The sequence below is a fragment of the Pristiophorus japonicus genome, chromosome 5, assembly GCF_044704955.1.
Source record: "Pristiophorus japonicus isolate sPriJap1 chromosome 5, sPriJap1.hap1, whole genome shotgun sequence".
NCBI lineage: Eukaryota > Metazoa > Chordata > Chondrichthyes > Pristiophoridae > Pristiophorus > Pristiophorus japonicus.
Genome location: NC_091981.1, coordinates 150,490,923 through 150,503,517, shown reverse-complemented (window position 1 = coordinate 150,503,517; position 12,595 = coordinate 150,490,923). Strand labels below are relative to the sequence as shown.

Below are 12,595 nucleotides of genomic sequence, written 5' to 3'. Positions count from 1 at the left end.
TTAGAAGATGAGAAGGGGGATTTAAGAATGGGAAATGTGGAAATGGCTGAGACCTTAAACAATTATTTTGCTTCGGTCTTCACAGTGGAAGACACAAAAACCATGCCAAAAATTGCTGGTCACGGGAATGTGGGAAGGGAGGACCTTGAGATAATCACTAGCACTAGGGGGGTAGTGCTGGACAGGCTAATGGGACTCAAGGTAGGCAAGTCCCCTGATCCTGAAGAAATGCATCCCAGAGTATTAAAAGAGATGGCGGAAGTCATAGCAGATGCATTCATTATAATCTATCAAAATTCTCTGGACTCTGGGGAAGTACCAGCGGATTGGAAAGCATCTAATGTAACGCCTCTGTTTAAAAAAGGGGCAGACAAAAGGCAGGTAACTATAGGCCGGTTAGTTTAACATCTGTAGTGGGGAAAATGCTTGAAGCTATCATTAAGGAAGAAATAGCGGGACATCTAGATAGGAATAGTGCAATCAAGCAGATGCAACATGGATTCATGAAGGGGAAATCATGTTTAACTAATTTACTGGAATTCTCTGAGGATATCACGAGCATGGTGGATAGAGGTGTACCTATGGATGTGGTGTATTTAGATTTCCAAAAAGCATTCGATAAGGTGCCACACAAAAGGTTACTGCAGAAGATAAAGGTATGCGGAGTCAGAGGAAATGTATTAGCATGGATCGAGAATTGGCTAGCTAACAGAAAGCAGAGAGTCGGGATAAATGGATCCTTTTCGGGTTGGAAATTGGTGGTTAGTGGTGTGCCACAGGGATCGGTGCTGGGACCACAACTGTTTACAATATACAGAGATGACCTGGAAGAGGGACAGAGTGTAGCGTAACAAAATTTGCAGATGACACAAAGATTAGTGGGAAAGCGGGTTGTGTGGAGGACACAGAGAGGCTGCAAAGAGATTTGGATAGGTTAAGTGAATGGGCTAAGGTTTGGCAAATGGAATCCACCTTGGGAAAAAAAAACAGTGAAAGGGAATATTATTTGAATGGGGAGAAATTACAACATGCTGCGGTGCAGAGGGACCTGGGGGTCCTTGTGCATGAATCCCAAAAAGTTAGTTTGCAGGTGCAGCAGGTAATCAGGAAGGCGAATGGAATGTTGGCCTTCATTGCGAGAGGGATGGAGTACAAAAGCAGGGAGCTCCTGCTGCAACTGTATAGGGTATTGGTAAGGCCGCACCTGGAGTACTGTGTGCAGTTTTGGTCACCTTACTTAAGGAAGGATATACTAGCTTTGGAAGGGGTACAGAAACGATTCACTAGGCTGATTCCGGAGAGGAGGGGGGTTATCTTATGATGATAGATTGAGTAGACTGGGTCTTTACTCGTTGGAGTTCAGAAGGATGAGGGATGATCTTATAGAAACAATTAAAATAATGAAAGGGATAGACAAGATCGAGGCAGAGAGGTTGTTTCCACTGGTCGGGGAGACGAGAACTAGGGGGCACAGCCTCAAAATACGGGGGAGCCAATTTAACACCAAGTTGAGAAGGAATTTCTTCTCCCAGAGGGTTGTGAATCTGTGGAATTCTCTGCCCAAGGAAGCAGTTGAGGCTAGCTCATTGAATGTATTCAAATCACAGGTCGATAGATTTTTAACCAATAAGGGAATTTAGGGTTACGGGGAGCGGGCGGATAAGTGGAGCTGAGTCCACGGCCAGATCAGCCATGATCTTGTTGAATGACGGAGCAGGCTCGAGAGGCTAGATGGCCTACTCCTGTTCCTAATTCTTATGTTCTTTTGTTCTTATGTACTCAGTTAGCTTACGGCGCTTTGCCTCAACAATTTCATGCATGTCTTGGAGGATTAACAAGAGCCTAGTCTTTAAGGCCCATTTCATCAACAGTTGCGCGGGGGCGAACCCCAGTCAACGAATGCGGACGAGATCTGTATGCCAGCAGCAGTCGCAACAGGCGGCTCCACAGAGTGGGACCTTGGATTTTTAGCATGCCTTTTTTAACAATTTAACAATTTGCCCTGCTCGCTCCACCTGGCCATTGGAGGCCGGCTTGAATGGTGCCGTCCTAACGTGATTCATGGTGGTCAACTATAAAATCTTGAAATTCTGCGCTGGTGAAGCATGGACCATTATCACTGACCAATATGTCAGGAATTACGTGCTTTGCAAACATGGTTCCAAGACTCTCCACAGTGGTGGAGGTGATGCTCGAGTTTAAAATGGTGCACTCGATCCACTTTGAAAATGCATCGACGACTATGAGGAACATTTTTCTCATGAATGGGCCCGCATAGTCTACATGCACCTGCGACCACGGTTTGGTGGGCCAGGGCCAGGGGCTTAGGGGGGCCTCCCTGATGGCATTACTGAGTTGGGCACAAATGGTGCACCGCCGGACGCAGAGCTCCAAGTCCGCGTCAATGCCAGGCCACCAGACGTGGGATCTGGCTATGGCCTTCATAAGGACAATCCCCGGGTGCTCGCGGTGGAGCTCCCGGACAAACGCCTCTCTACCTCGCAAGGGCATAACTACTCGGCTGCCCCACATCAGGCAGTCTTCCTGCAGTGAGCCTATGGAAAGGTTTGTTCTCCTCGGGGCAGGCAACGTGAGCCTCTGCCCAGTCACCAGTTAAAACATATCTTTTGACTAAGGATAACATGGGGTCGCTGGTCATCCAGGCTATGATTTGGCGAGCCGTCATGGGTGAACCTGTAGATTCAAAGGCATTGATTGCCATGACCATCTCACAGTCCTGTTCGTCGGACCGTTCCGTGGTCGCCAGAGGTAGCCTGCTGAGCGCATCGGTGCAGTTGTCCGTGCCTGGTCTGTGCCTTATTGTGTAGTCGTAAGACACCAGCATGAGTGCCCACCGCTGAATGCGCGCTGAGGCGTTGGCGTTTATTGCCTTGCACTTGGATAGCAGGGACGTGAGGGGTTTGTGGTCAGTTTCTAATGTGAACTTGGCCCCGAAAAGGTATTGGTGCATCTTTTTGACACTGTACACGCACACGAGAGCCTCCTTCTCAACCATACCGTACCCGCGCTCCGCCCGTGAAAGTGACCTGGAGGCATAAGCAATGGGTTGTAATTTACCCGCATCATTGACGTGCTGTAAAACGCACCTGACCCCGTACGCTGACGCATCACATGTAAGAACTAGCTTTTTACCTGGATCAAAAAAGGCTAAAACACTGTTGGAACATAGAAGGTTGCGTGCCTTATTGAAGACGCGTACTTGGGCGTCCCCCCAAAACCAATCGTACCCCTTTCTGAGTAGCACGTGGAGCGGCTCCAACAACGTGCTCAAGTTCTGCATAAAGTTCCCAAAGTAATTGAGTAGCCCGAGAAAGGTGCGCAGTTCCGAGACATTCGACACCTGGGTGCCAGACAAATTGCTTCGGTTTTGGACCCGCAGGTCTCGTGGACTTTACGCCATTGCAAGAGCCTTGCATCAGCAGCTGATACTTCATCGCTTTGCATGAAGGCTGAATGGCATGTTTGATCATTGTATCCCACCATGTTGACTATTTCCACCTGTTATTGTGCGAATGAGACACTACATAAGTTTGGTTTGTTGAAAAAATAATTTGCAGTTTATTACATTTGTACATTTGTACTTAGCTTTAATAAAACATTTTATATTAAACTTTAAACTTTTAAATTAACATCACTTAAATAACAGAACAACCACAAGCACTAAACTTCAGCTGCAGCCATCTCTCCCCCGCTCCCCTTTATTTAAAAACTGCTGTGCCATGTGCCCTTCTTACCCTCGCATTTCTCGGACTTGCCACGAGCCTTGGCCATTTCCTTAGCCTGAGTCTATTTCACGGTGAGCCCAAGGTTTTTGTTAGTGACTCGGGTACGACGTACCGCTTGTTGGGGGCAGACAGACCCAGGCGACAGCAATGGAAACCCTTGAAAGTCTCTGGCTGTGGAACGCCCGGCTTCGGACTCTTCAGCCCGTGGATCAACCTGCACGCTGATTGTTAAGGTTGGTCTGGGGATTGGAGTGGGAGTGGCATCACTTGCTGCTGGGCAATGACAGCCTGGGTGTGTTCCCACATTGTAGCAACTAACATGCCTGTAAATAGTGCTACTATTCCTCGCGACATGCCCTCCCTAATGTCACCAGATAGTGCTACTATTTCTCCCTTGATCCCACCAATGGCCTCAAAGAGCAATTTTGTAAGCTGAACACTCTCCCCACTCATTCCCATGAGCTCTACCACCTCCCGTGGAGCCTGCATTTCAGAAGTGTGCTGTTCAGGTCTCTTCCTCCTCAGTACAGACAGGCCTGCTGCTGCCCTGGGTGTGCTTTCCTGAAACCGACAAGGACCCGCGACCTCATAGGGTGGACAACCCAGAACTGTCCCCTTGTGCGTAGCGCTGTTGAAAACACTTGGTACATCCATGGCCTGCACCTCCTCCAATTGCAATAGCACCATCTGATCATCCTTCTCCTCTCCCCCTCCTCATGAAAACTATTGTCGGCCTCCTGCTCCTCCTCATTCTCCTCCTCATCCTCCTCCTGGTCGCCCTGTGGAACTTGTTCAGTATGGCCCAGGTCGTCAGGGTCATCCACTTCTGCTTGTGGCAAGGTGGTGGGGTCTTCTTGTTCATTATTGGATGTTTGTGAAACATCTGCAAAATATAACAGAACAGACGAATGGTTAACAGCAGGGAAGGGTGCAGGGTGACATGAGTAGGCTCACATAGTGCAGGCTCATTTGAGGGACCACGACAAATGATAGTACATCACATAAACCGAAGCGTAGCTGATGGAGAATACGTTGCATACCGAAGCGTAGCCGACGGAGAGTACATCACATAAACTGAAACGTAGCCCACTTGTGCCAACCCAGACTGGATTTTGCAGGACTTACCCTCTCTCTGCAACCTGGGCCCAGCATCCACATGGGTGGCTGATCTTTGGGACCCACCAATAATACCTGCAATTCTACTTTCCAAGGCTGTCAGTGAGCACAGTCTTGGTGGTCCTCATCAGTTTTCGTCTGCTCTCAGTGATTGTTGGACACCTTCTTCTGTAAGGATGGCAATGACATTTTTTAAGAGAGGGGCCTTCTGCTGTCGTGGCACACACAGATAGTCACATTTACAATTCAAGTAATTGTAGTGCATAAATAAAAATATTACTTACTCTAACTGTTTGACAAAGGTCCTCCCACTTCTTCCAGAACTGCTGGCTGGTCCTTTTGATGGATCCACTGAGGAAACCTGCTCTGTAATGTGTCCGCTAGCTTAAGTTGTTGCTGCTGGTTTAAGTTTATCAGCAATAACGCCAATCTGGTGCTATCTTCTCTCCACAGTGCCTACCAGGATCTCATTCGCATCTTGGTTAAACTTCCTGGGTTGGCACAAGTGCCTTTTAAAATCGCATTCCATTTTTCATTTTGCAGCTCCTGAAACTTTCAATGGTCTTTAAAAAAAGTTTATCCAGACCAGGACGTGTACAGCGCATGCGCAGGCACACCCGTCACATGAAAAACGGGCGATTATTTTTCTTTTTTTGGACATGCGCAGAATGGGTGTTATTTTTAACGCAAAAAAATTGATCTCTGTCCTTAAAAACGGTGGTATTTTAACGCTACGCCAAAATTTTAAAAACTTTTGGCGAAAGTTAAGCCTTATTTTATTGCTGTTATTTCGGCATAAAAATCGTCCATTAATCGCAAATAACGCCAAAAAATGGTTCTATTCTTAAATGTGGAAATTCTAGCCCGACATTTTATAAATAACGCATTGGCTTTCAAGTGTTTTGATCCTGAAAGACACTACGTAAATATTATTTTGTTTTAGTTTAAAAGCTGACAAGATTCAAGTCCTACAACATAGCTAAAGGAAATGTAAGACTGTCACTTTGGAAAGACTTTCTTAAAAACCAAAATAAAATGATCTTTTCACCCAATCTCTAGAACCGAGGGAGCTGACTCATGCTGGGCACAGTTCCATAGGTAACCAAAACCTTCCAGTATCTTTCAAACTCAGTTTCTTTATGTGAGAGGCTGCTAACTTTCAACAGGTATCAATAGATAACAATTAGGAGTGAGCCAACTTTTCTCATCTTGACCCCATGATTGCTGAAGCCACATGTATAATGCTGAATTCTCTGCCAGAACACAGAACAGAAAATGATTAAAAATGAAGCTTTCTGAGTCTCTATAAATCAGAACTTAGCAAGGATCATTTTCATTCCAAATACTTTTCGCCAAGTCTCCTAAACTTGTTTCTGCTGGGCTGGAAATATTTTTTATTGCATCTTTCTATCCAATAAACACTAACATTGTTTCTATGTAATTGAGTGCACTATGTGAAAATGGACTTATCTCTTTTGTTCATGGTCTGTCAATGGTTTGGCCATTTTGGAACATTGTATACCTCCACACATTTTGTTGGCATTTCTGCAGGTTTATCAAAGATCTGAAAGCGATACCATCCTGGTGTTAAAGAGTGATCACATATTAGCTCCTGAATTGCTGACTGTTGCAGGCGGAGTGAATCAAAGTCCACGCTTCTGTAAGGGTTCTGAAGGAGCTGGTGACCACTAGGGTAGCATTCAGGGGCTGATGGAAAACAGAAATGGAATTAGTCACGGTTCATTGCAACTGTCCAAGTAATTACTTTATTTCATACAGTCAACAATTAACTATATCAATGTTATAGTTTACCAATTATAAAGACAAAAATATTAATTTTGGAAATATATATACAGTAAGGCACAGTTAGCTGAACTTAATCCCTAATTCTGAACTGTGGGTTTTAGATCCCCTGATTTCTTAAAGCTAACAGTGCATTTCTGCAAGTTTTTGTTTTTGAGCTAAAATATCTTCGTATGATATTTAAAGTTAAAGCTGATTTCTACTTTGTAAATTTAAATCAATTTGGTTTCAGCAAACATTATCAAACATCAATCTCGATTTCAGAAACAAGATATATGTTTTGCTGAACAAAGTTCTGGATTTAAAATACTCCTTTTTTGCTGAAAGTAATTGTAAAGAGAACTTTTTCAAATCATCAACCTTTATTGCTGTAGGTATGTAAACCACACCATATCAACATCATATACAAACAACACAATACACTGTGCTCAAATCAATGGCAACAAAGTGACAAACTCAACACATAGTCCAAAACAGAAAAAATCACAGGGGGAATAAATATACAAGGAAGAGATTGCTGGGTTCCCCATTGTTATGTATTAATGCTTGGGGGTCACCAGACACCAGAGGGCGCAGCAGTCGGAGGTCATCGGGCTGTACACATGTGGCATGTGTGCTTGGTCACCTGTAAAAAGCTGGGTGTCTTTGTCACGCAGGCACTCTCGAGCTGGAATAAAGATGGATCAGGTTGCACGAGTGAGTTTACAGTAACCGGACTCTTGAGTTATTACAATTGCGACGAGGTAATTTAAGAATCTTCGCATGCACAATGGGCACGGTTGGAATCCTGGAGAGATTCATGGAGGGCAAGGATTGGGCGGATTTTATCGACCGCCTGGATCAGTATTTTGTGGCCAACGTCAAGGAGGCAGAGGCCTATGCAGTTAAGCGCAGGGCAGTTCTCCTCACCGTTTGTGGTCCAAATATTTACGGCCTCATGAAGAATCTTCTCTCGCCGGTACGTCCGACGGAAAAAGGGTACGAGGAATTGTGTACGTTGGTGGGTAACCATCTGAAGCCACAAGAGGGGATCATCAGATCACGTTACCGTTTCTACACGCATGTTCATGCTGAGGGCCAGGTCGTGTCGGGATTTGTCGCCAACCTGCGACGTCTTGCTGAGCCGTGTAAGTTCAGGAACATGCTGAAAGACATGCTGCATGATGTCTTCATGATAGGCATCAGCCATGGTGCGATCCTCAAGAAGCTGTTGGCTGAAGAGACACTGGATTTAAAAAAGGCCATCGCGACTGCCCAGGCATGCATCACGAAGAATGATAATTTGAGGCAGATATCATCGACAAGTCAGAGTTCCACGGCAAGTACTGCAAACAAGATGGCGTCGTTTTTGGGCCGAGCTGCTTCTGCGAAACCTGCCGCTGCTCAAAGCCCGCCAACAGATTTCACCCTGTTGGCATTTGGGGGCAATCATCGGCCTCATCAGTGTCGGTTTAGACAATACTCATGCAATGGATGTTCGAAAGTGGGGCATCTTCACAGGATGTGTCCACAACAGAGCAAGCATGGTGCGGCTCACCATGTGGTTGATGAGGACCAGTTCAGTGATGGCCCAGATATGCAACCCAAGGAGGAAATGAATGGACTGTATTCATTCCTGAGCAAGAGCCAGCTGATAGTCATTAATGTGAAGCTAAATGGCGTGCCTGTATCAATGGAGCTGGACATGGGTGCGGGCCAATAGATAATGAGCCAAAGGACATTCGACAAACTGTGGGACACTAAGGCTGCGAAACTGAAGCTGAGTCCAATCAATGCCAAGTTGGATACTTACACTAAGGAACTCGTACCGGTGATCGGCAGTGCAGCAATCAAGATGACATATGACGGTATGGTTCACGAGCTACCATTATGGATCATCCCAGGTAATGGTCCAACACTGTTCGTCAGGAATTAGCTCGAGAAAACCAAGCTGAACTGGAATGATGTCCTCGGTGGATGATACTGCATATGCTCAAGTATTGAAAAAGTTTCCTTCTTTGTTTGAACCAGGCATTGTTAATTTTACGGGAGCAAGGTGCAGATTCACCTGAACTCCAATGCAAGGCCTGTCTGTCACAAAGCTCGGTCTGTTCTGTACATGATGAGGGAGAAGGTTGAAATTGAGCTTGGCAGACTCCAGCGTGAAGGGATCATATCACCGGTCGAGTTTAACGAGTGGATTGGTCCCATTGTTCCTATGTTGAAGAGTGATGGCACTGTCAAGATTTGTGGAGACTACAAGGTTACGATTAACCAATTTTCGAAACAGGATCAGTACCCGTTACCGAGGGCTGATGACCTGTTCGCCATGCTAGCTGGTGGAAAGTCGTTCACGAAACTGGATCTGACGTCGGCATATATGACCCAGGAGCTTGTCGACACTTCAAAGAAACTCACCTCCATCAACACCCATAAAGGACTGTTTGTCTACAACCGGTGTCTTTTTGGGATTCGTTCGGCTGCAGCCATATTTCAGAGGAATAGGGAGGGTTTACTGAAGTCCGTTCCTAGAACTGTTGTGTTTCAAGATGACATTCTGGTCACAGGTCACGACACTGCTGAACATCTGAACAATCTTAAAGAAGTTCTACAGCGTCTGAACAAAGTGGGATTCAGGCTGCAACGCTCTAAGTATGTATTCATGGCATCTGAAATCGAATTCCTCGGGAGGAAGATTGCTGCTGATAGCATCAGGCCCACTGATTCTAAAACCGAGGCCATCAAAAATGCACCCACGCCTCAGAATGTGACGGAGCTTCGTTCATTCCTTGGGCTCCTCAACTCCTTTTGTAATTTTTTAGCCAGATTGAGCACGTTACTCGAGCCATTGCATGTGATGCTAAGAAAAGACGACAATTGGGTCTGGAGTGCATCTCAAGATAGAGCCTTTGAGAAACCTAAGAATTTGCTATTTTCAAACAAGTTGCTTGTTCATTATGATCCGTGTAAGTGTCTTGTATTGGCCTGTGATGCTTCATCTTATGGGGTTGGCTGTGTATTCCAAAAAGCAAATGAATCGGGCAAGCTACAACCTGTAGCTTCGAGAAGTCTGTCTAAAGCGGAAAGAGCTTACAGTATGGTAGTGAAAGAAGCTTTGGCCTGTGCGTATGAGGTAAAAAAAATGTACCAGTACCTGTTTGGTCTTCATTTTGAAGTAACATAGAAACATAGAAAATAGGTGCAGGAGTAGGCCATTCGGCCCTTCGAGCCTGCACTGCCATTCAATGAGTTCATGGCTGAACATGCAACTTCAGTACCCCATTCCTGCTTTCTCGCCATACCCCTTGATCCCCTGAGTAGTAAGGACTTAATCTAACTCCTTTTTGAATATATTTAGTGAATTGGCCTCAACAACTTTCTGTGGTAGAGAATTCCACAGGTTCACCACTCTCTGGGTGAAGAAGTTTCTCCTCATCTCGGTCATAAATGGCTTACCCCTTATCCTTAGACTGTGACCCCTGGTTCTGGACTACCCCAACATTGGGAACATTCTTCCTGCATCTAACCTGTTTAAACCCATCAGAATTTTAAACGTTTCTATGAGATCCCCTCTCATTCTTCTGAACTCCAGTGAATACAAGCCCAGTTGATACAGTTTTTTTGATATGTCAGTCCCGCCATCATGGGAATTAGTCTGGTGAACCTTCGCTCAATAGCAAGAATGTCCTTCCTCAAGTTAGGAGACCAAAACTGTACACAATACTCCAGATGTGGCCTCACCAAGGCCCTGTACAACTGTAGTTACACTTCCCTGCCCCTGTACTCAAATCCCCTCACTATGAAAGCCAACATGCCATTGCTTTCTTAACCGCCTGCTGTACCTGCATGCCAACCTTCAATGACCGATGTACCATGACACCCAGGTCTCATTGCACCTCCCCTTTTCCTAATCTATCACCATTCAGATAATAGTCTGTCTCTCTGTTTTTACCACCAAAGTGGATAACCTCACATTTATCCACATTGTACTTCATCTGCCATGCATTTGCCCACTCACCTAACCTATCCAAGTTACTCTGCAGCCTCATAGCATCCTCCTCGCAGCTCACACTGCCACCCAACTTAGTGTCATCCGCAATTTGGAGATACTACATTTAATCCCCTCGTCTAAATCATTAATGTACAATGTAAACAGCTGGGGCCCCAGCACAGAACCTTGCGGTACCCCACTAGTCACTGCCTGCCATTCTGAAAAGTACCCATTTACTCCTACTCTTTGCTTCCTGTCTGCCAACCAGTTCTCAATCCACGTCAGCACACTACCCCCAATCCCATGTGCTTTAACTTTGCACATTAATCTCCTGTGTGGGATCTTGTCGAAAGCCTTCTGAAAGTCCAAATACACATCAAATGGTTCCCCCTTGTCCACTCTACTGGAAACGGATCACAAGCCACTCATTTCATTGTTTGCGGAAAACAAAGGTATTAATACCAATGCATCGTCCCGCATTCAAAGGTGAGCGCTGACATTGTCTGCCTATGATTATGTCATCCGTCATAGACCTGGTACGGAGAATTGTGCAGATGCACTGAGTTGCCTGCCCTTATGCACAACTGAGATGGAGACGCCTCAACCTGCAGATCTACTGATAGTAATGGATGCTTTCGAGAGTGCAGGAACTCCTGTCAATGCTCAACAAGTTAGGATCTGGACCAACCATGACCCCATTTTATCGGTTGTGAAACGGTGTGTACTCAGTGGTGATTGATCTGCCATACATATGGAGATGCGTGAGGAGACCAAACCTTACAACCATCGCAAGGTTGAGCTGTCCATTCAGTCAAACTGTTTACTGTGGGGTAATCGTGTAATCATGCCAAAGAAAGGTCGAGAAAAATTTGTATGTGAACTTCATAGCACTCATCCTGCTATTGTGATGAAGTCCATTGCTAGGTCTCATGTATGGTGGCCTGGAATTGACTCTGATCCGGAATCATGCATGCATCAGTGCAATACTTGCATGCAGCTAAGTAAAGTACCAGCGGAATCTCCGCTGAGTCTTTGGTCGTGGCCATCCAAACCATGGTCGAGGATCCACATTGATTTTACGGGCCCGTTCCGAGGAAAGAAGTTTTTTGTCATAGTAGATGCATATTCTAAGTGGATAGAGTTATTATGTCATCCAGCACGCCTACAGCTACCATTGAGAGCCTTCGTATCATGTTTTCTACTCATGGTTTGCCTGACATTGTTGTGAGCAACAACGGATCTAGCTTCACAAGCCTTGAGTTCCAGGAGTTCATGAAACTCAATGGCATCAGACATGTGAGATCAGCTCCATTCAAGCCTGCTTCTAATGGTCAGGTAGAGCGTGCCATTCAAACAGTCAAGCAAAGTATGAAATGTTTAACTTAGGGCTCACTACGGAGACAGTTGTCATGTATATTGCTCAGTTACAGATAAAGACCTCTTACGCTTACTGGGGTTCCTCCTGCTGATCTACTGATGAAGAGAAATCTCAAGACCAGGCTTTCTTTTGTTCATCCTGATTTGAATGATTGTGTTGAAAACAGACGTCAAAGTCAGCAATGGTGTCATGATGTGCTGTCGTGTCACGTGACATATCGGTCAACGCTTCGGTTTATGTGCTGAACTATGGTCAAGTTCCAAAGTGGATCGCCGGTACTGTTACAGCCAAGGAGGGTAACAGAGTGTTTATTGTCATGCTCAAGATTGGGCAAACATGCAGGAAACACCTTGATCAGGTTAAACTGCGGCACACGGATGAACTGGAATCGAGTGAGGAAGATGCAGTCAGTGACCAACCAACCATTGTTCACTCATCAGAGGACTCTGCTGACATTACTGACTCTGAACTTTCAGTCTCTGATGTGGTCATGACCACTCCCATCAGATTGGCTACTCAGCCCTCAGTCTCAATGGACTCAACAATCACTGAGAGCCAAAATTGAACTGAGACGTTCAACTT

At 45.5% G+C, this 12,595-nt stretch overlaps 1 protein-coding gene across 1 annotated transcript in view; it reads right to left on the bottom strand.

The window, feature by feature from the left end:
• vwde (von Willebrand factor D and EGF domains) overlaps positions 1 to 11,748 on the bottom strand; it is a 341,224-nt gene extending 329,476 nt beyond the window's left edge. Inside the window, exons 1-2 of the mRNA XM_070880205.1 lie at positions 11,646 to 11,748; positions 6,385 to 6,569 (exon numbers count right to left, since the gene is read on the bottom strand). Coding sequence (XP_070736306.1) covers positions 6,385 to 6,569; positions 11,646 to 11,748 — 288 coding nt within the window. The remainder of the gene's footprint in view (positions 1 to 6,384; positions 6,570 to 11,645) is intronic.
• Positions 11,749 to 12,595: the final 847 nt, after the last annotated feature.